The sequence below is a fragment of the Carcharodon carcharias genome, chromosome 8 (assembly GCF_017639515.1).
Source record: "Carcharodon carcharias isolate sCarCar2 chromosome 8, sCarCar2.pri, whole genome shotgun sequence".
Classification (NCBI taxonomy): domain Eukaryota; kingdom Metazoa; phylum Chordata; class Chondrichthyes; order Lamniformes; family Lamnidae; genus Carcharodon; species Carcharodon carcharias.
Window position 1 is genome coordinate 119,625,714 of NC_054474.1, and position 24,339 is coordinate 119,650,052.

At 43.0% G+C, this 24,339-nt stretch overlaps 2 protein-coding genes across 6 annotated transcripts in view; both read right to left on the reverse strand.

Annotated features, from left to right (window-relative positions):
• The window catches only part of alad (aminolevulinate dehydratase), a 42,513-nt gene extending 41,001 nt beyond the window's left edge, over positions 1–1,512 (reverse strand). The window contains exon 1 of the mRNA XM_041192857.1: positions 1,440–1,512. The gene's annotated coding sequence lies outside the window, so the exon portion shown is untranslated. The remainder of the gene's footprint in view (positions 1–1,439) is intronic.
• Positions 1,513–11,678: 10,166 nt separating this feature from the next.
• ndor1 (NADPH dependent diflavin oxidoreductase 1) overlaps positions 11,679–24,339 on the reverse strand; it is a 50,636-nt gene continuing 37,975 nt past the window's right edge. For all 5 annotated transcript variants that reach the window (XM_041193347.1, XM_041193349.1, XM_041193346.1 and 2 more), the window contains 7 exons: positions 22,408–22,628; positions 21,331–21,438; positions 19,656–19,770; positions 17,217–17,363; positions 15,803–15,921; positions 14,369–14,463; positions 11,679–12,123 (listed from right to left, as the gene is read on the reverse strand). In XM_041193347.1, coding sequence (XP_041049281.1) covers positions 11,979–12,123; positions 14,369–14,463; positions 15,803–15,921; positions 17,217–17,363; positions 19,656–19,770; positions 21,331–21,438; positions 22,408–22,628 — 950 coding nt within the window. In that variant the 3' untranslated portion in view covers positions 11,679–11,978. The remainder of the gene's footprint in view (positions 12,124–14,368; positions 14,464–15,802; positions 15,922–17,216; positions 17,364–19,655; positions 19,771–21,330; positions 21,439–22,407; positions 22,629–24,339) is intronic.

A 24,339-nucleotide genomic window follows, 5' to 3' on the forward strand; every position in this document is an offset into this window, starting at 1 on the left:
GTTACTCAGCTGAAAAAAAATGCATGCTCAGGAATGAGCACCGAATAACATGTCATCAGCATTAGCCAAATCTAACAGCAAGGGTATTTTTAGGTGCACTTGTGATAATATCAAAGTCACAGCCCAGAGAATCGATATTAAAGAACTCTGTTGTTTTGTCCTTTGTAAAAAGCAGTTCTCTTCATAGATCTAATTTAAATCTTGCTGAAAAGAGAGACATGTTGCCGAAGCTTTTCATCTGGCACTCATCAGGACAAATGCATAAATGCCAAATTTCAAACAATCTCAACAATTTATACAACAGGAGAAAAGGATACTGATTGGTTGGCAAGCCAATTGATTAGCTCAGGAGTTACCCCAAGCTCCCAGGTAATTCAAAAAAGGCTCAAGGCTTGAACATATTCCTTTTGTTTCCAGCATGCATTAACGTAACACATTATGAGCTCAATTGATTATCTTAACGTGATTATTAGTGTAACTATTAGCACACTCAGGATTGTTCAACAAGTGTTGCCCAATTGTGGAATCACATCTAACAGTATATGTTTTGTTTTGGGTTCTAATTTTCCAGTCTGCACCATTCAGCTGATTATCAGAGCAGTTTTGGAGACTGCATCCAAACACAGGACCTGGGAGCACTCTGCAATTAGTGCTCAAACCTGCGGGACTGGTGTATTGAATAGGGCACCATACTCAACGGGTACCAGGCTCTCTACTGGTCACTGTAGTTACAGTCTCCATACCCAGCTCCATATTTGTCATAAAAACAGAAATTGCTAGAAATAATCAGCAGATCTGGCAACAGAAAAGAAACAGAGTTAAAGTTTGAGGTCAGAGTTCTGATGGTAGGTCACAGACGTGAAGTATTAACTCTGTTTTCTCTCTCCGCAGGTGTTGCATGTGAGTATTTCCAGCATTCTCTGTGTTTAATTCAGATTGCAGAATGCACAATATTTTGCTTTTGGCTTCCTTTTTGGTTACTGGAGTTAGTTACAAACTCTGAACCCAGCTCCCCATTGGTTACTGGAATTAGTTACAAACTCTGAACCCAGCTCCCCATTGGTTACTGGAGTTAGTTACAAACTCTGAACCCAGCTCCCCATTGGTTACTGGAGTTAGTTACGAACTCTGAACCCAGCTCCCCATTGGTTACTGGAGTTAGTTATAAACACTGAACCCAGCTCCCTATTGGTTACTGTAGTTAGTTACAAACACAGAACCCCAGCTCCCTATTGGTTACTGGAGTTAGTTATAAACACTGAACCCAGCTCCCTATTGGTTACTGTAGTTAGTTACAAGCTCTGAACCCAGCTCCCTATTGGTTACTATAGTTAGTTACAAACTCTGAGACCAGCTCCCTATTGGTTACAGTATTTTCACATTGTCATTAACTCCAGCATTGATAACATTATGATTAATTATTTCTTTATTCCACTCACACTCTCACCACCACGGCCTCTTCCTTTTGTGCTGCAGTAAAATAACCCGGAAGCAAAGTGACAGGCCCCGCCCCCCCCAATGCTTTTTTTTGTGAATGGAGTGAGCAACGAGAGGGGGCTCAGTGATTGGCTCAGAGCAACAACGTGACCCCAACGCGCAAGCAAGAGCGCAACCAATCAGTGTGGCGGAGACCCGGGGGTGGAGCTATTGCTGACTTGAGGTTCCAGGTCCTAATGCTCAACCATCTAATTTACAGAGGATTACCAACCCTCCAGGATTGACCTGGAATCTCCAGGAATTGAAGATCAATCTCCAGGACACTGATGTGTGCAACCCTGGAGAAAAATCATCGGGACATGAAAAAATATTTTTTTTTGTCATTTTCTTTGAACGTCAGTCTGATGTTACCTCTCCTATCATGGCATTTGGATGCATGTGGTATGCCTTCCAGTTCAAAACAGCATAGGAACAGGAGTCCTATTCAGACCCCTCAAGTCTCCTACACCATTTGGATAGGTAAATGCTGATTTAAACCTCCATTGTCTGTACACATTAGAAGAACGGTAGCCAGCAAGAAAGAGCGACTCCATCAAACAACACATGAGAGGCACCCTCTACATGGTCATACACCTACACCTAGCTGCCTAAAGTCAAGGAAGAGCTTCATGAACAGTGTTGTTCCATTACAATCAACCCCAACTGTAGCCCGCATCGCCTTATGGAAAGACCAGCTCGCCAGTCTCGATCAACCTCCAGCGATGGAAATTCTACCGGATGAAAGCCTTCCCCCAGGAGCTAATTGCAACTGGGCAACTTGGAAGTGCCTTAACAGACTTCAGACTGGTGTAGGTCGTTCAAAGGTGTCACTAAGCAAATGGGGATATACAACCAGCCCGACAACTTGTGAATGTGAAACTGAGCCACAGACTATGCAACATCTCCTGCATTGCCTATTGCTAGAGGAACCCTGCACTGTTGCAGATCTTGCCGAATTCAACAACAAGGGTCAAAAATGTGTCCAGTTCTGGCTGGGCCATGTATAGACTGTCCATGGACACGATAAGAAAGAACACACTTACACTTTAGAGAAATGTGTGCAGTTCTGGTTCTGCTATATTATGAAAAGGATACAGAGGCACTGGAGAGGGTGCAGAGAAAATTTACAAGGATGATAGCAGAAATGTGTGGGTATATATATCAGGAAATGACTGACAAGCTGGGTCTCTCTTGAAAAAGGAAAGTTGAGGGTTGACCTATTGGAGGTTTATAAAATTCTGAAAGGTTTTGAAAGAGTGGATACAGAGGGAATGTTTCCTCTTGTGGGGAAGAGCATAACTAGAGGCCATCAATATGAAAGTTCACCAAGAAATTCAAAAGGGAATTCAGAAAAAACTTCTTTACCCAAAGAGTGGTGTGAATGTGGAACTCACTACCACAGGGAGTGGTTGAAGTGAATTGTATAGATGCATTTAAGAGGAAACTAGACAATCATGTGAGGGAGAAGGGGATAGAAGGTTACGATGGAAGATTTAGATGAGAAAAGATGGGAGGAGGCTCGAGTGGAGCAGAAACATCGACATGAACTGGTTGAGCCGATTGGCCTGTTTCTGTGCCATATATCCTATTTCTCTTTACCATATATAAAAAAAATTGAAAATGGGGGGAAAAGGCTGAGAGTCAAGCATCATCCAATCGAGTAATGAGTCTTTTTTGCTTTCCAATTGGTGTAGAAAGGCAGTATGTGACAAGGATGGGTGTGTTGGCCAATGAATGGCTGGAGGGTGGAGGACAAGTCATGGAATAAAACCTCCAGGAACATATTTAATTACAGTTGGCAACCATAATAATACAGCCCCTCCTAGGACCCAGAGAGAGCCTCTTCTGGGTGTAGGTAGGTGAGGAGTGGGGGTCTCCGGACTGATGGTGGGACAGTGAGAGCCCTGGATAGAAGTTAGCCTGTGGTTTGGTCTCCAGCAATGTGTGGGAGCTGGCAGTGAAGTGTATCCCAAGGTTGATGAAGCACAAACCAGGTGCATAAAACTCACAGTGGGAACTAAACAAGAACTGGAGAAATTTTACTTGATCCATGAGTTAATTTCAGTGATAAGGGTTCTGGTTAAAAAAAATCAGGCTTGTCTCTTGTGGACCTCCCAGGTGCAATATTATACATAGGCATAAATCAAGGTCCATCACCAAGGCCACCTGCTGACACCTCAGTAACGACGCCAGGCTCTGCCACCTGCACCTGAAATCCTCGCCCTTGTCTTTTTGCCTCCTGATTCATCTATTCCATCGCTCTCCCAGTTGGCCTCCCATCTTCCAACACCCATAAACTTGAACTCATTGAAAACTATGCAAACTTTATGCTAACTTGTATCATGTCCCATTCCCCGTCACTTCTGTACTCAGAAACGTACATTACCTCCCAATCCAATAATGCATTGAATTTAAAAGTCTCAAACCGATCAAATCCATCCATTGTCTCATAGAGACATAACATGATACAGCATAGGAGGCTGATCATGGCTGTACTGGCTCCTTGCTAAAGCTATCCAATTAATTCCACTCTCCTGCTCTTTCCACATTATAATTCAATTTTTCCGTTGCAATGATTCTGGGAAGAGTGTCCTCTGTAGTCACCGTTGCCGGGAAGCAGCCTGGGAAGTGTGTCCTCTGCAGTCACCATCGCCATGAAGAATTTTGGGAAGAGCGTCCTCTGCAGTCACCGTCGCCGGGGAGCAGCCTGGGAAGAGCATCCTCTGCAGTCACCATCGTCATGAAGCAGTCTGGGAAGAGCGTCCACTGCAGTCACCGTCGCCATGAAGCAGTCTGGGAAGAGCGTCCTCTGCAGTCACCGTTGCCGGGAAGCAGCCTGGGAAGAGCATCCTCTGCAGTCACCATCGCCGGGAAGCAGCCTGGGAAGAGCGTCCTCCTCAGACACTGTTGCCAGGAAGCAGTCTGGGAAGAGCATCCTCTGCAGTCACCATTGCCGAGTGAAAAAAACAAAGAGTGACCTCACAGGAAAACACTAAGTTCATTGGTTGGTAAGTAACTGCTAGTTTGAACCACCTATTCTAAGTTGATTTCAGATTAAAGGGGACTCCTGGGGCCTAGGATCGGAGACCTAACACTTCAGCTTCAACTCAGCAGAGAGAGCGAGTTCCAGTTGATTTTAAAAAGTGTATTTTGAATCTCTATTCTAACTTGCTTTCAGATTAAAGGTAAACAGGAGAAATATTTTACAGATTGATAAACTAAAGACTAGTAGGAAATTTAAAAATAAATTGAAAAACTAATTAAATAAAATAGAGATGCAGGATCAGGCGATGTGTTGTAGCTGCATGATGTGGGAGCTGGTGGACCCCATTGTGGTTCCTAGTGACCACATCTGGAGCAAATGTTTGTTGCTCGAGAAATTCCAGCTCAGAGTTGATGAGCTGGAGTCTGAGTTTTGGACACTGCGACACATCAGGGAGGGGGAGAGTTACCTGGACACTGTGTTTCAGGAGACAGTCACACCCCTTAGATTAACTACCTTTAAAATTCAGCCAGTGGTCAGGGACAGGAGATTGTGACTATGAGTGAGGCAGTTAGAGGAATCCAGGAAGTAGCACTGCAGGAGCCTCAGCCCGTACCCTTATCAAGTTGGTTCAAGATTCTTGCTCCCTGTGTGGACAAGAGAGGGAACTGGAGGGAGGATGAGCAAACTGACCATAGCACTTTGGTACAGGGAGCCATTCAAGGAGAAAACAGAAATGTAGTTGTAATCAGGGATAGCATAGTTAGGGGAATAGATACTGTTCTCTGTAGCCAGGATCGAGAGTCCCAAAGGCTGTGTTGCCTACTGGTGCCAGGGTTAGAGATATCTCATCTGGGCTGCAGAGGAACTTGGAGTGGGAGGGGAAAGATCCAGTTGTTGTGGTCCACTTAGGTACCAACGATACAGGTAGAACGAGGAAAGAGGTTCTGCTGAGGGAATAAGAGCAGCTAGGGGCTAAATTAAAAAGCAGAACCTAAAAGGTAATAATCTCCGGATTACTACCTGAGCCATGAGCTGATTGGCACAGGGTCAATAAGATTAAAGAGGTAAATGTGTGGCTCAAAGATTGGTGTGGGAGAATGGGTTCGAATACATGGGACATTGGCACCAGTACTGGAGAAAGAGGGAGCTATTCCATTCAGACGGGCTCCACTTGAATCATGCTGGGACCAGTGTCCTGGCAAATTGCATAACTAGGGTTATAGATTCAGGCTTTAAACTAAATAGTTGGGGGGGGCGGGGAGGGGGAAGTGTTCAGTTACATGGAATATGAAAAATCAAAGTTTAAGGAGAGGGTAAGATTGCAGGTTAGTGACAAGGCTGATTGTTACCAAAATGTGAAAGGAAGGGACAGAGTGTGTGAATGCCATATTGCACCAAAGAACCATATAAGAGTAGGGAAAATTGACAATAAGCCAAACTTAAAGGCTTTGTATCTGAATGTGTGTAGCATTTGGAATAAAACTAATGAGTTAACAGCACAAATAGAGATAAATAGTTATTATTTGGTGGCAATTACTGAGACATGGTTAAAGGGAGAACAGGTTTGGGAGCTGAATATCGAAGGGTACTCAGTGTTTCAGAAGGATATGCAGGAAGGAAAAGGAGGTGGTGTAGCTTTGTTAGTAAAGGAAGAGATCAGTGCTATAATGAGGAATGATACAGGCACAGAATTGCAAGGCGTAGAGTCAGTCTGGGTAGAAATAAGAAATAGCAAGGGAAAGAAGTCCCTGGTGGGAATAATCTATAGGTCCCCAAACAGTAGTTCAGCAGTATGGCACAGTATAAACCAGGAAATACTGGGAGCATGTAAGAAATGCATGGCAATAATCATGGTGATTTTAACATGCATATAGACTGGACTAATCAAATTGGCAAGGGTAGCTTTGAGGGAGAGTTCATAGAGTGTATTAGAGATTGTTTCTTGGAGCAATATGTTGTGGAACCAACCAGGGAGCAGGCAATTTTAGATTTAGTTTTGTGTAATGAGGTGAGATTAATTAATGATTTCAGAGTAAAGGATCCTCTAGGGAAGAGTGATCATAGTATGCTAGAATTTCAAGTTCAGTTTGAGAGCGAGAAATTTGAGTCCCACACTAATGTTCTAGAGTTAAACAAAGCTAACTACAAAGGCAGGAGGTCAGATATGGCCCCAGTGGACTGGGCAGGAGGGCTACAAGGTAGGACAGTTGATGAACAGTGGCAGATATTTAAGGAAATATTCAATTCTTCCCAAGTAAAATATATTCCAAAGAGGAAGAAAGATGGTAAGAGGGGGAAAAAGCAGCCATGGCTAAGCAAGGAAGATAAAGATAACAAAGGCAAAAACTAAGGCATACCAAATTGCAAAGGTCAGTGGCAGGCTGGAAGTTTGGGAAACTTTTAAAGATCAACAAAGGGTTACGAAAAAAATAATATAAAGAGCAAATTATGAAAGAAAACTGCGCAAAATGTACAAACTGATAGCAAAAGCTTCTACAAGTATATAAAAGGAAAGAGAGTAGCTGAAGTGAATGTTGGTCCCTTGGAGGACGAGACTGGGGAGTTAATAGTGGGGAATGCAGAAATGGCAGAGATGCTTAATCAATATTTTGCCTCAGTTTTTATGGTGGAGGACACTAGTACCACCCCAATAGTAACAGGTAGTGCAGAGAGTATAGAGAAGGGGGAACTTAGAACAATCACCATCACTAGAGAAAAAAGCACTGAGCAAACTATTGCGATTAAAGGGTGTCAAGTCCCCAGGACCTGATGGCCTACATCCCAGGGTCTTAAAGGAAGTGGCAGCGGAGATAGTGGATGCATTGGCTATAATATTCCAAAATTCCCTGGATTCTGGAAAGGTTCCAGTGGATTGGAAAAATGTTAATATAATGCCCTTATTCAAAAAGGGGGGTGAGGCAGAAACTATAGACCAGTTAGTTTAACTCTCATTGGGAAATTGTTGGAATCCATTATTAAGGAAGTAATAATGGGGCATTTGGAAAGTCAAAATGCAATCCATCAGAGTCAGCATGGTTTTATGAAGAGTAAATCGTGTTGACTAATTTGCTAGAGTTCTTTGAAGATGTGACAAGCAAAGTGGATAATGGGGATGTAGTATATCTGGACTTCCAGAAGGCCTGTGATAAGATGCCGCGCAAAAGATTAATACACAAGGTAAGATCACACGGAGTTAGGGGTAATATATTAGCTTGGATAGAGGATTAAGAGGAGAGATTGAGCAGCTTAGGCCTATACTCGCTAGAGTTTAGAAGGATGAGAGGAGATCTAATTGAGGTATATAAGATTCTAAAGGGGATAGACAAAGTAGATGTGGAGTGGATGTTTCCCCTTCTGGGGACGAGAGGCCATAGTTTTAGGCTAAGGGGTGGTAGATTTAAATCAGAGAGGAGGAGGAATTACTTTTCTCAAAGGGTCGTGAATCTGTGGAATTCATTACCTCAGAGTGTAGTGGATGCCAGGACGCTGAATAAATTTAAGGAGGAGATAGACAGCTTTTTAATTAGTAATGGGTTGAAAGGTTATGGGGAGAGGGTGGGAAATTGGAGTTGAGGCTGAAATGAGATCAGCCATGATCGCATTGAATGGCGGGGCAGGCTCGAGGGGTTAAATTGCCTGCTCCTGCTCCTAGTTCATATGTAATTCAAGCTATTATTGACTCTTTTTCCCCTCACCCTTTCAGGCAGTGTGGCTGTATTGACTGATTTTTCCTCATTTCAGCTCTAGTTGTTTTCCTAAATCACTTTGAATCTGTGTCCTCTGTTTACAGACTCTTCTCCCCCTGGAAACAGTTTCTCTTTATTATATCAAAACCATTCATCACCTTTAACACCACCATCAAATCTCCAGTTAACCTTTTGTGTTCTAAGGAGAACGATCTCCGTTTGTCCACATCCCTGGCACCAGTCTAATAACTCTCATCTGCACTCTCTCCAAGCCTGGATATCCTTCCTAAAATGCGGTGCCCAGACTTGTCCATAATACTCCAGCTGAGGTCTAACTGTTTTATAAAGGTTTACGGTAACTTCCTTACTTTTCTGTTTCTATTTCTAAATCAAGAAACCCTAATGCATTTTTTTTTAACCAGACTTCTCAACTAATCCTGCCACCTTCAAAGACTTGTCTACATGCACCTCCAAGTCTTTCTGTACTTGCAGTCCTTTTAAAGTTATTCAATTTAGTTGATAATGCCCCTCCTCATTCTTCCTACTTCTTTACCGTTTCAGCAGTTTGGCAATGTCCGTCTGAGGAGCAGCCTCCCAATCCTGACCTCTGGGAGACAATCTTAAAAACAACCATTCACCATTACTCTCTGCATTCTACCCTTAGCTTATTTCATATCTAAGTAGCCAATGCCCCTTTAATCCCAAGCTGGGTAATTCACTTTTCCGGAAGGGCTGACTTCCACGATGAGATAGGCACACAAAGATGAAGCAGTCTTATAGGCGATGGTTCAGAAGTTCCAGTGGAAACAGTGTAAATGGGGCCCAGGAATTCACCTGGATAGAAAGATCCCTTTTTCTGAGCTGCTGCTTGCTAGCTGGAAGATGGCAGACAGAGCTTTGCAGCTCCACAAGGCAATATTACAGGTTCCTCCAGCTAAGGGGTCATGTCACATGACTCCCATCTCTCTACTTTGGCTATGACAAAGGGTGTATATTCTTTTGTCTGGATTCCTGAGATTGATAATGTTCTGACCATTAAAAATTACAAAGGAAGGTTTCAGGGCTTTGGCCTAGCAGACTCGTAAACTCCAGTGGCCAGGCCTGGCTTATGAAATGTAGATGGCTTTTGTATAATTCCCGTTGAATTTGGTCTTTGCAGTCCACAAGGTCTCTTCAGAGATAATGGGGTGCAAATTTCTTTGATACTGTTAGATTGTTCGAAGATCACAGCCAGACATGGTTTTCAGTTATTTTTAAAAGGTCATTGTCCAGTTTTAAAATTTTAGGAAGTAGTCATGAATATATTTTATATATATAAATATATATATTTCATAAAAATATAGTGTGAGGTCTTAGCTTCACTACAACTCTCTCAAATGCCTTCAAATCTTTCCTAAAATGTGGTGCCCAGAACTGAGCCAATACTCGAGTTGAGACCGAACCATTGTTTTAATGTTCAACATAGCCTCCTTGCTTTTTCTGAAAAGAGAGACATGTTGCCAAAACTTTTTGTCTCACATTCATCAGGATAAATGCAAGAATGCCAAATTTCAAACAATCACAACAATTTATACTACAGGAGAAAAGGGTGCTGATTGGTTGGCAATTTGACTCTGGTATCGCTTATCCTACCACTGATGTTAAAGTAATTGGGTTATAGTTTCCTCAACTTTTCTATTACCCTTCTTATTTATAGGAAACAGATTAGCTATCAGCCAGTCCTCTGGTACTATGTCCATTTTGAATGAATGATAGAATGCTGACACAGAACAAGCCCATTTGGCCGGTTGTGTCTGTGCCAGCTCTCTGCAAGAGCAACTAAGCCAGGCCCAGTCCCCTACCTTTTCCCTATAGCCCTGCAAATATTTTATCTTCAGATTCCCTTTTGAAAGCCATGGTTGAATTTGCCGACACCACACTCTCAGGCAGTGCAATCTAGATCCTAACACCACTTGCTGCGTAAAAAGGATTTTCCTCAAGTTGCCTCTGGTTCTTTTGCTAATCACTTTAAATAGGTGTCCTCTGGTTCTCAACGCTTCTGCCACTCCCTGTCTCCACTGTCCAGACCCCGCATGATTTTGAATACCTCGATCAAATCTTCTCTTCTCCGTGGAGAACAACCACACCTTGGCAATCTATCCGCATAACTGAAATCTCTCACCCTAGAACCATTTTCATAAATCTTTTCTGCCTCTCCAATGCCTTTACATCCTTCTTTAAGTGTGCTGCCCATAATACTCTATGAGGCTGAACCAGTGTTTATAAAGATTCACCATAACTTCCTTGTTTCTGTACTCTGTGCCTCTATTTATAAATCTCAGGATCCCAGATGTCTTATTAGCCACTTTCTCAACCTGCCCTGTGACCTCCAATGATTTGTGCACATATACCTCAGGTCACTCTGCCCCTGCACATGCTGTAGAATTGTCCTCTTTACAAGAAGAGGATGTTAATATAGTTGTAATGATGCCTCTTCTATCTCTTCCTAAACTTTTAGTATGTGTGGATGCAATTTATCCAGATCAGGAGTTTTATCCATTCTTAAGTTTGATTTGTGTATTATCTCTCCCCTTTCTACCTCTCTTGATCTATTATTCTGATGTCATGCCTACCAAGTCAGTTTCCTTTGTAAATACCAACAGAAATTAATTATTCAACACCCCTCCATTGTCATTACTCGACAGTTGATTGCACGCATCCCTTAGGGGCCTTTATCCTCATCCTGATTTTTCTCCTGTTATTCAGCCATTTTTGGAATACCTTAATATTTCTTTTTATATTCCTCAATGATTTAATTTTAACTTTTTTGACCTATTTCCTAATCTTTTTGTATTTGCTTTTGTCATCCAATCCTTTGGTGTTTCTGTACAAGCTGCATGACTTTCCTTTATATTTAATTTTACCCTTATCTTTTTATTCATCCATGGTGTGTCATTACTAGCTAGTTTTTTCCTGTTTTTCAGTGCAATTCATATTTCTCTTGGACTCGATTATCATGCCTGACAGATGCTCCACCCACAGCTGTTAACTCACAGTCATGAGCTCACTCTCCAGGCTGCCTTCAAGCCAGTCTCCCTTAAGTCCTCCACCTGCTCAGTTTTCTCCCTCCTCCAATACTGGAATGTGGTGATGGACAGCTCACCTGGCGTAGAGAAGCTGGTTGGCTCTGGAGGTGTGCGCTTGTGTTGCTTGAGGAGAGCCAGGTGATTTTGGCTTATGAGTGGCCTAAAATGGGAGGGGACAAGGAGGGTGTACTCCCAAATATAAGTGAAGGTTTGCAGATCTGGTTTTTCATCGCATACGCCACCATCCACTCCCCCAATCTGGCAGCTCCATGGAGGAAAATTTAATGAGAAAGCCAGAGTCCATGTTCTGCAGCTCCTCTGAGAGTATCCTTTTCCCCTCACCACCCCCTCTGGGCTCCACAATAGTAACAGGGAGCTTGTAGCAGGTGTGGCCTCTAATTTACCATCATCCTCTGTACCAACATCACACACAAGGGAAACAGAATTCAATTTCCAGCTTAGTGCTATTTTTCTCCATATTATTTAATTAAATTCTAACAGTGTTCTCACATTTGATTCTGAGTAATTAGTGATTTGCTGGGACAATTTTGTGAATGATAAATTACAATACAACATACAACCACATTCTTTTCAGCTCCTCAGTGGCAGAGTGATCAGTCAGGTAACCTAACCCAGGGTTGAGTGCCGTGCAATCAGACTGCACTCACTATCACGTCATTCCAGGACAGGCAGAACGTGCTGTCTGGGCTCCGAGCCTGGTGTAACTGACACGTTGCTGACTGTAACTGATACATGCTGGGATACTCAGGACCAGGTCTCCGTCTGGAATCGGCCACATCGTTCCAGTTCCACAAGAAGGTGCTCGGATTCAGGTTCAGAGAGGCCACCCTCTGACTGGAAAATAGACTTAAGGGAATCTGTGACCTGCGTTGGCATCATCTTAGCATTGCTATGGGAGAGAGAAAACAGAATGACACAGACTTGGCAAACAGTCATAGGAAAGCAAAACTATCACAATCAAGAAGTTGCTAATAAATTCAATAAGACATTCAAGAGAAACATCTTTTCCCAGAGAGTGGTAAGAATGTGAAACTCCCCACAACAGGGAGTAGTTGAGGTGAGTAGCAGATGGATTTAAGGGGTAGTCTGAAAAACATGAGGGAGAAAGGAAGAAGGGTATGCTGATAGGGGACTCTTCGGAAACTCAAGCAGTCCGTGTCCATTTACAGCAAGACCTGGACAATATCCAGATTTGGGCTGACAAGTGGCAAGTAACATTCACGCTAGACAATTGCCAGGTAATGACCATCTCCAACAAGAGAGAATCTAACCATCATCCCATGATATTCAATGGCATTACCATTGCTGAATCCCCCCACTGTTAACATCCTAGCGGATACCATTAACCAGAAACTGAACTGGAATAGCCATATAAATAGTGTGGCTACAAGAGCAGGTCAGAGGCTGGGAATTCTGCTCACCTCCTGAGTCCCCAAAGCCTGTCCACCATCTACAAGGCACAAGTCAGGAGTATGATGGAATACTCTTCCCTTGCCTGGATGCGTACAGTTCCCGCAACACTCAGGAAATTCAACGTTATCCAGGACAAAGCAGCCCATTTGATCGACACTCCCCCTACCACTTTAAACATTCACTCCACCCACCTTCGCCCACCCCCAACACAGTGGCAGCAGTGTGTGCCACCTACAAGATGAACCACAGCAACTCATCAAGGCTCCTTTGACAGCACTTCCAAACCTACAACCTCCACTGTTTGGAAGGACAAAGGCAGCAGGCACATGGGAACACCACCACCTGGAAGTTCCCCTTTAAGCCACACGCCATTCAGACTTGGAAATATATCGACATTCCTTCACTGTCGCTGGGTCAAAATCCTGAAACTCCCTCCCTAACAGCACTGTGGATGTACCTACACCACATGGACTGCAATGGTCATGAAGGCAGCTCACCACCACCTTCTCAAGGGCATTTAGGGTTGGGCCGCAAATGCTGGCCTAGCCAGCGACACCCACATCCCATGAAAAGATTAAAAACAAATATCCCGTATGGTGGGAGGATGTTCATGTGCAGCATAAACCCCAGCATGGAGCTATTGGGCCAAACGGCCTGATTGTGGTGTAAATACTTTGTAATGTGTAAGGTAATGAAACAGGTTAACCCCAACACTAGCATCTCTTCAAAGACCATAACAGTCATGAACTCTTCTGCAACTGATATTTTTGACAGCATCTTGGGTGAAGTTTTCATCTGGCCCATCACAACAAGTGCCTGACCATCAGCTCCAGGGAGATCCAGACTGCTGTCTGCCTATTGCTGCCCGGCCAGGGAGATGTATTAGAAGGGGCAAAAGTCAGCGACAAATTACACTCCACAGTAAAGCCCCACAATAGACTGAAACAAAACACAAAATCTGAGCTGAGACACAGCAGAGTTGGAGGTGCAAACTGAAGGATCAGTGTTGGAACACAGACCTTGCTAGGACTCTTTGGACCTGAATTAATAACACATTTCCCAAACCTAGGGATAAAACATAATGGTGTCAACAATAGATCCAAAATTTCAGCACTTGTCCCATGTCTTTGGGTTTCCTCTGTAGTGCAAGGATTAATCAAGTTGACTTGAAATGTCACAACTTAATATCACTATTGATTGTCCTTTATATTGGTACACGGTTAGCATTTAGCCTTTATTAAATAACAAAGTATGTAAAAGCTTAATATAGCTACAAGATTACCACAATTCTACAGTGGTAATTTCTGCCTGTGTGAACTGAAGTCAATCCTTACAGCATCAGCAGATTCTAATGCAAAGTAACCATCTGCTAAATGAGAGATGTTAACAGGAGCTCAGGAGGAAAAGTCTCTCGCTACCAAAGCATAAAAAAGTGAGATGTTTGACTCCGGCCCCATTGGCAGTCAGTGCGAAGGCCCCAGCTAATGGACAGACAGAAAATGCAGTTCAACCCACCTTGCACATTGTAACACAGATCTGTAGTCGCAAAGACAAAACTGTGTAGAACACAGAGGTATAAAATTCATTTTGTGCAGGCACGGAAACTAACCAGCAGCAAATCAACAGCCTATTTTGCACACTGCCCATTCTCAAATTATTGTCACTGATCTACACGTAACGGGACAGTCCATTACTGATATCACTATCACGGCCACACTCACCCTGCTATGTAGAAATATGCCTGTTCCTCCTGAATTAGGTTCCAGATGAGAGGTCCATTTTCCTTTATCCGGTGTTGGACGTAGATTTTATCCTCCTACATTGAAATCACACACAGAGGGCAGTTGTTATTTTAGGTGAGAAACTGAAACACGTCAGGAAGAAGAGGTGAAAAGGATCACAACATGAGACAGGAACAATCCAGCAATTTGTTCCAGAACCTGGAGTTTTCATTGTCAGATGTGTTTTGTTCCTTTGGTTCTTTCTCACTGTCAGCTGTGGCTCAGTGGGTAGCACTCTGGGCTGAGTCAGAAGATTGAGAGTTCAAGTCACAGTCCAGTGTCATATTGAAGGGGTACTGCACTGCCAGAGGTGTTTTTTCAGATGAGACATTTTTTAGATGAAGCACCGTCTGCTTTCTTACATGGGTGTAAAAGATCCCAGCGCCACTATTTCAAATAAGAGCAGGGAGCAATGCTGCTGTCCTGACCAATAATTATCCCTAAACCAACATTATTAGAACTGAGTTCATCTGGTCATTTATCTTGCCTTGTTTCTTACATTACCTCTTCTCTAACGGAATCTTCACATGGCCTCAATGAGACTCAGTTCAGGTCTCAACCAGTGTGAGTCTGAGGCCTGTTAAGACTGTGATGGGTGAAGTCTCCCAGGGAAGCCCAGGTGCCGAAGCCACCTCTCACCCTATCAATACACTAACCTCGACACAGAGGGTGAAGGCGGCCCCCTACAAATCAAAACTCAAAAGTTCAGCTCACATTCTGGAATGGCCCTCCAGCCTCAGAAACTTTAGGGCCTTAGCATCAGGCTTCATCTGGTTTTCAACTAACTCCATTATTTCCTGAAAGAATTCCAGTAGACTTTATAGTCTGTAAATCCATATCTTCTCATCATTCAAAACAAAAACAGAATTACCTGGAAAAACTCAGCAGGTCTGGCAGCATCGGTGGAGAAGAAAAGAGTTGACGTTTCGAGTCCTCATGACCCTTCGACAGAACTCAAGAACTGCTGCCAGACCTGCTGAGTTTTTCCAAGTAATTCTGTTTTTGTTTTGGATTTCCAGCATCCGCAGTTTTTTGTTTTTATCTTCTCATCATTCCCTGTTTTTCCTGAAGATTCTCTTGTTCAGGATCCTTTCCGTTCCTTTACCTTTAAATCTCCTTTTATAAACCTGGGCGGGCTTTGCACAGTAGATCTCGGCAGTAGATTAGATTTATTAACAAAAACTTGTTGACAAGTATGGAAATGACTCAGAAAATAAGCAGTAACAGTGATCAAGAATCAGACAGTATCAACAACATAAGGTTTCTGAAACAAAGATACGGGTGGAGTCTGTATTTAAAAGGTGGTGATTTTCACCATCTCCACAGTAATCATTAAACAGCAAGCCCAGCCTCCAGCTCTGTAGCACACCTTACCTGGTCCTGGGAGAAGGCTGTGAATAGGGTCAGGAAGCTCTTCTGACTTAGCTCCTCCCACTCCATTCGGCAGAAGAAATCCTTTGACTTCCCACGGCAGCCAAAAAACAGGTAGCTACCTAATAATGGAAAACAGAATATCACAACGTGGGACTCTGTGACCATTCCATTACACCAATGCCACTAAAACGCCCTACCATCAATGATTGCAATGTGTGTCTTGAGGCTGTCGCTTCCCCAAGCAACCCCCAACGCTGAAGAATCATTTGGACTCGAAACGTTAATTCTGTTTCTCTCTCCACAGTTGCTGTCAGACCAGCTGAGCTTTTCCAGCACTTTCTGCTTTTATTTCAGCCCCCATGCTGTGTTTGACCAGCTGAGAGGTGGTTTAAATGTAGGACATGCAATTGTTTTGGATAGACCTCATCGTTAGTAATGTCTCAGCATTCAGAAGACAATAAGAATTTTGCTGTTGCTTAATTTCTTTAATCTCTGCAAATCTTTAAGGAGGTGCCTTTTGAGAATGAACACGACATCCCATGTGAGTCAGGTAGCTGTAGGATGCAAGCACAGAGAGGGAGAGGCTCTGTCATTAGGCTAAGGATGTATTGAAGTGGGTGAGTCAATGTGTTTATTTGTGTTGTGGCACATGAACAACAGTTGAACTGATTGATTGTGATGAAAGTAATAACATTGTGACTGGGGAATAAAGCAACTTATTAACCGCACTAATCAGCATCACTTTTAGCCATAGCTTGGTGATTCGGAGAGACTGAAGGAGTACTCATGCTCGAACACAAAGACCATCCCAGAGCAGGGGAGTGTTTTCTTATTACACTCCCAGCTCTGACCGCCATGCTAGTAAAGACAGAACATTGGGCAGCACTTTCGCCTCTGAGTCAGAGGGTTGTGGTTCTAGCCCCACTCCATAGACTGGAGCACAATGCCTGGGCTGACACTCCAGTGCAGTACCAATGGAGCACTGCACTGATGGAGAGGCTGACTTTTGGATGAAATGTTAAACCGAGACCCTATCTGTTCTCTCAGGTGGACGTAAAAGATTCATGGCACTAATTGGAGAACAAAAGGGGAGGTTTCCTGGGTGTCCTGGTCAATATTTATCCCTCAACCAACATGTAATGTTACTAAAAAAAGAGATTATCTGGTAATTTCTCTTTGTGGGATCTTGTTGTGCACAACAGTGGCTAAACTTCATAAGTACTTCATTGCCTGTAAAGTGCTTTGGACATCCTAAAGTTGCGAATGGTCCCATACAAATGAAAATTCATTCTTTTCCTGTAGACTGGCAGACAAGCAGACATTTAGAATATTGCAGACAGTAATAGGTAGTGAGGGCACTACTGACATCAGCCACTTAACCAACAAAATGTGCTTTAAGCCAATAACCTCTGACCTTTCTTTCCCTCCACAACACGTTCCTGTATTGCTGCTCGGAATGGCGCCACTCCTGTGCCAGGTCCAATCATTATAATGGGGCTTTTGATGTCTGTAGGAAATTGCAGCATACCCTTCTTCACCCACAGTGGCACATACACAGCACCTGCAGGTGGAATAGAAGGAGAGTGAGTCATAACAATTAGTCTTTCCAAATGAAGTCAGTGAAAGAGGGAGGGGATCTGAGATTTCAGGGAACACCAACAAACACAATCCCCTCAAGCCAAAAGCATAAAGCATAGCAATATAGGTCAAGATTGTTAGCTTGAGAAAGCAATGTGAATTTCTGCATACGGCCATTCTGAAGCCCCTAAACTGAGGATAAAACATTTTGAGCAAACCAAAAAGGAAGCAGAAGTTTAAAATTTTAAATAGTTTCCTCTACCGCTGCGCACGAAGGTATTTTGGCATTGCATGTGCAATAGCAGGTGGGTGACCATTCCGGAAAGCCAGCTGAAGGATAGAACTGGAGCCAATCTTTACACACTTTTATATTTATTTCTAGAGTTCCTTCTAATCCAGCAACCGCAGTTTTAGTCTGTGTCAATTTATACCTCTTTTGTAAACCCATTACTAATTAAGTACCGCCATTTGAAAGGGTATCAAAAACAAATTAAACAAAAACAAACTTTAAAGGAAAATGAATAACTTAAATTGTCATTCCCAGGATTGACAATGTACAGGAACATAAGTGAATCTCCAGTTAATGCCCACCACCAGCATGCAATTAACACAATTCATAATAATTAACAAATCACTGGCTAGAAAAAATAGTAATTTTAGGCAATAGAACAAGATATTGATAAAGATAAGGCTTCTGTGGCTGTGCATGTTGAGCAATGTTTGATGAGCTAAAGGTTATAAGATGCCCAGTGAGTTAACTCAATGATGAAAGGATCACAAGCTAAAACTTGATGACTTATATGAACTTACAAAATTAGAACTGTGGCAATATATGGATAATGAAAGGACTATAAAGGCAGAACAAACCTCTTAATGTCTGCTACTTTGGGACACCAGGAGACAGAATCTGAATCTAGCCAAGTGTCTCAAGCGTGATTGTGCAGTCCCCTGCTCATATCAGAATAGGTCAGAAAGACTCATGTTAACTGCCAAATTAAGTTCACATGAGCTTCTAACTAATTGAGTAATTTGTTGAACTAACATCTCATTAGTCCATTGGAACCAGTCCTTAATATTTCCTCCATATTGTCACATAACAAAAGAAAGGATGTGAGGATGAATATAACTGTACCACATGAAACATCCTCCATCCTTCACCCTACTCTCTTGCTGAAGTCTGAGACAGGATTTTTACTGAGTTGCAGCTTTGGAGATTCTACACTGCTCTGCCACTGCTGACAAGAGATCCATGGGAGATCCAGTGAGACAAGCAATAAGAGCAGCATTCTTTCCCCCTCACACAAAAATAGGAAACCGTCATAATCCAGGGAAAAGGGAGATGCTTTTTGTTGACACTATTTCTCAGTTATTGTGAGTCAGCATGAATTAGTGGAAGGAAATGAACCCCCAGTGACAGAGAGCATTGTCAGAGATGGAACTTTTGAGAAGGTTTTAGAGTGGAGAGAAAGAACGAGAATAGAGTGGGAGAAATTTTAGAAATTATTTCTTGAAAATGGAGCTAAGGCATATGGGAGCCCCAACACCAAGAGCAGGCTAATGGCAGACAAACAAGACTGCAGATCAATATGATGTCTTGCAGGGTCACGATATAGGGCTGGAGGAGATAGGAAGGAGCATGGTCAATGAGGGATTTATAGACAAGGATTTCAGGCTTTGGGGTACAGAGCTTCAGTGGAAATCAGTGAAGACTGGGCCAATGGACGAATGAAACATTGGAGGTTAGGGTACAGGCAGCTGAGCCACATCCTACTGATAGGTGAGTTGCCACCAAAACCAAACAAGAAGGAATGGAATCACATGAGGGAAGTCCCATGGAGACATCAAGCATGACAAACAGGAAGTCAAAACAAGAATGAGTTTGATCCTCTATTCCACCAAGCGGTTAACCTCAGCCACAGCACCAGGGCTAGGTGCATGTTCTGATAGCTGTTATCTCCCTGCAGGACAGAGGGAAAAAATATATTGGTGAAGATTCACTAGGGCACAATGTATTGAGAGTATGAGAAACAAGTCCATCAATCCCAACAGGAGGATAATGCAGAAACATCTAAGAAGCAAACCCTCACATGATACACTCACATCCCTAAAAACAAACCCATAAATTGGTGTGGGCAGTCCCGGTGTCAACCACCCATTGCTATCTGGCTGTAACCATTGATCTCAACATTACTGAGTTCTGAAGTGGAAATCGACCTTCAAACATCAATTGGTGATCATGGGATTGAGAATCGAGGAATCAACGGGTGAGACTTACTCTGCTGAGGGTTCTGGGATGCTAGCCAACTGGAACACAGGCCACAGCGAGGCTTCTTCAACTTGGTCCTGTACCGAACGACAGCCATCAGAATCTGAATCTGACTAGGATAAGCCTGGGAAACAGAAAGCAGATGGAGAATCTTATATTCACATTGATTTCTATCAGTCATTTCATTGCTCCAGAGACCATTGTTAGGGGTGTAGGGAAAGCTCCATCCAGCACCCCCAGCATGGAAGCCTGAGTGATCATGAGGCATGATTCTAGTACTGTAGCAAGACAATCAGCCAAAGTTACAGTCCCTGCATCTCTCATTGCTATAATATCCCTCATATAGAAGGCCTGTTGCTATTCATCAACACCATATGACTCATGCTGCAATATTACATTACATCAAACTAACAAATGAACATTTGTTGAAAAAAATCAGAGGGAGGGACCAGATTCTGCAGTCAGTGTAGAAACAGGAAAAGGAATTCAGTCAGGGAAGCTTGCATGCATTGCTTCCAATGACTTGTTGGAAGGGCAAACCCAGGTGAAACAAGATTGGGCTCAGCTGGGATATTCTCCAAAGACAAAAACGCTGCCAGCACACACACGGTGTTCTGGAAGCTGCAGATACTGTCTGCCTGGAATCACAAATGAGGAAGAGCTGCTTGGTCAAGTTTTGGAAGGCTGCTGGTTCTGTGGATCTGTACCCCAGGAAGAGTCAATGTCTTCAATGGCAGAATTCCTCCCCAGTTGAAGTGCCTGAGCTTCACACAAGGCACTTGGGTCCATGAGGGCTGCTCTCTGTGTCAAAGGGCCAGGCTGTCCTTTGTAGTCAAACATGCTACAACATATCAATAACATACAAGCAGAAGACAGAGACAGTTTCCTGTTGGCAGGAGACAGCATTTGCTGTTAAGTGTCTGGACACCTACAATATCTCTGCTCTGCTGGTAAATTAACACTCATTTGGGGAACAACACTGTAAAAACATTTAGAATTTCTGAAAGATGCAACTTGCAACTTATTTTAAGTAATCATTCTCAGGCTGTGGGTGTCATTGGCAAGCCGGCATTTGTTACCTATCCTTCTTTGCCCTGAAATAATTGTTTAATATAAATGATCATCTTGTTAGACGTCTTCAGAGAATCGACTTCATTGGAACAGGTGTCACATATAAGAACATAAGAGATAGGAGCAGAAGGTAGTTATGCAACCCCTTGGACCTGCTCTGTCATTCAATTAGAACACGGCTGACCTTCTACGTGAACTCCAATATCAAGCCCTTTCTTTGTATAGGCACAGACCAGATAAGGGCAGCAGGACACTAATGAACTGGTTGAGTCTTTCCAACAATCCAATAGCTTCAAAGTCGCTTTCACTGATACCAGCTTTTTACTTCCAGAGTTACTAAACTGAATTAAAATACTGAAACTGCCACAGTGGAATTTGAACTCAAATTGTCTAGATTATTCGTCCAATAAATATATTCACTACCCTATCAAACACTGAACCTTTTCACCCTGCACGCATAAAGGTGAAACCACCTGATTTTCAGTTCCGATGGGTTCTATAAAGGGTAACCTATATGTAAAGCCAGTTTGATGCCTGGACAGCAAGCTGAAAATCTACCCCATGTTAAACAATAATTTCTCAAATGAATACAATGAAGGAGTGGGGTACTTACCAACTGTGAAGAAGCAATGGAGAATGCCCGTGGTCGGATTTCGGGAATGAGGTCGAAGAGATAGTCAGGTGGAATGACAGAAGTAGTTTGAGGAAAATCATACAGAATCTAGGAAAGAACACAGGAATTTCAGAACTTTACAGAACTGAATGTACACCCAATGAGAGCAGAAACAACTATTTCATTAAAAAGCACTTTGCTTTTCTGAGAGCATTTCAGAAAACTCTGCCTTTTGTCCTGGAGCTGAACTGCTGGGTTACAGCAGAATGCACTGAGAAACTTGTACTGTTCGGTCTCCTCTAAGTTGTTCCTTCAAATTTCTTCCCTTACCAATTTTTAGATGAAGCTGCTGCTTCCAGCCATTCGTTTATGAGGAGAAAGCTGGAGGTAACAGGAACATCCTACTCCTTCTCTCATGTCTTCCCTTAGTTCTGGATAATTGGCTGCCTCAACCTTGAATAGACATCCCTTCCAAGCTCCTTCTTCCTCCTAAGGCATCCCACCTCCTCCCACCTACCTAAGAAGTCCCACCTCAGAATAGGTAGCCTCCAGGACCACCCTCCTAGACCAATGGCTGCCAAACCACTGAAGCTACCCCTGTCTTAACTCACATGAACAATGATCCCCCTCAACAGTGGAAGACCTTGGGCTGTGGATCACAGTTTCTGTCCACCAACTGCTCCCGTAGACTTTGCAACTTCAACCCTTAACCCCAGAGTGCTTCCTATCTCTGTAATCTCCTCCTGCCCTCCATAATATGTGCACTCCTCTAGTTCTGGTGTCTTGCACATCCGCAGTTTTCTTTGCTCAACCCTTGGTGGCTCTGCTTTCAGCTGCTTCGGCCCTAAGCTCTGGAATTCCCTTGTTAAATTTCTGTCTCTCTCTACCTCCCTTTCATCTCTTAAGAGGCTGCTTAAGATCTACAGCCTTGACCAAATTTTTGGTCACCTGTCCCAATATCTCCTTATGTGGCTCAGTGTCACATTTTGTTTGGTAACATTCCTGTGAAGCACATTGAGACATTTTACTCTATTAAAGGTGCTATATAAAGGAGGATTGTTGTCTCCTCTCGCCTACCTCCAAGGTGGTCCTGCGAAGCCTGTTGCAGTAGCTGTACAACTCCTCCTGGCCCTCAGCTGAGCTGAATTCCTTTAGCTTCTCCTGCTCCATCTCATCAGGTGAGAAGTATGACAAGAGATCGAAGAAGGAACGTCGCGGGACACAGTTAATATCCAGGTAACGTTCCACCAGGTACTGAACTGTACAGGGCTGTGGTAATCGAGCAGGAAGTGGTGTTGCTGAACAAGAAGTGTGTGGGGTGTCAGTCACAACAGCAGGAGATAAAAGGGAAGGCCAAAGGCAGGTTTGATCGCAAATCACAATGAAGCGGAACCCTCATTATACCTTATTCCCCACACATTTAATAAATCTGTGTGTGTGCTTCGTACACAGATTGTCAAATAAGATCTTGACCAAATAACCTCTTGGCACATGCACTAGCAGCTTCTGATTCCAACAGAGTGAACAGCAGTTTTAGAGGAACAGTAAGCTTAAAGTGCAGGGCAATGAAAGACAAGCGGCCAAAATATTGTTTTATACAGGTTTATTGTAACTTCCTTGCTTTTGCACACTGCTCCTATTTATAAAGCCCATGATCTTGTATGTTGTATTAACTGCCTTCTCAACTTGTCCCGCCACATTCAATGATTTGTGCACAGATACCCTCGGGTCACTCTGCTCCTGCAGTCCCTTTAGAAATGGACCCTTTATTTTATTTTGCCTACCCTTATTCTTCCTACCAAAATGAATCAGTTCACTCTTCTCTGCATTAAATTTCATCTGCTGCTTGTCTGCCAAATCCATAGCCTGTCTATATCCTTTTGAAGTTTATCACTATCCTCCTCACAGTTCACAATACTTTCAAGTTTCATGCCATCCACAAATTTTGAAATTGTGCCAAAGTGTAGGTAATTAATATACCTCAAGAAAAGCAGTGGTCCTAACACTGGGGTATCGCACTGTATACCTTCCTACGGTCCAACAACAACTATTCTCTACTATCCACTGTTTCTTGGTACACAACCAACTTCACATCAGTGTTGCATTTTATTCCATGGGTTCCGACTTTGCTGATGAGCCTGTTACATGGCACTTTATCAAATGCTTTTTGGACGATCATGTAAACCACATCAACCCTCTCTGTTACCTCATCAGAAAACTCCAGCAAGTTAGATAGCGTGACTTGTGCTTAACAAATCTGTGCTGACTTTTCTTTATTAATCCACATTTGTCCAAGCGACCGTTAGTTCTGTCCCGAATTATTGTTTCTAAAAGTTTTTCCACCACCGAGATTAAATTGATTGGCCTGTAGTTGCTGGCACCCTTTTTTGAACAAGGGTATAACATTTGCAATTCTCCAGTCTTCTGGCACTATCCCTGTGTCTAAACAGGATTGGAAGACTATGTCTAGTGCTTTATTTCCCTCAGTGTCCTTGGATGCATATAATCTGATCCTAGTAACTTATGAAGTAAAACCAGCCTATCTAATGCCTCCTTTTTATCAATTTTCAGCCCATCCACTATCTCAACTACCTCCTCTTTCACTGGCTTGGGACTTCTTCCTTAGTAAAGATGGATGCAAATTACGCATACCCCAGCTATGCCCTCTGCTTCCATGTGTAAATCCCTCTTTTGGCCCCTTTTGGCTCCACTCCTCCTTTTACCACTGTTTTACTATTTATATGCTTAAGATGACTTTTGGATTCCATTTCGTGTTAGCTGCCAGTCTCTTTTCATACTCTCTTTTTATCTATCTTATTTCTTTTATCACATTCCTCTGAGCTTTCTATATTCTGCCTGGTTCTCGACTGGAATATCAACCTGACGTCTGTCATTTGCATGCTTTTTCCACTTCATCTTACTATTTCCTCTGTCATTCAGGGAGTTTGGATTTTTTTGCCCTACTTTTTCCTCCTCTTTGAAATGCACCCCGACTGTAAGAGTTCACAG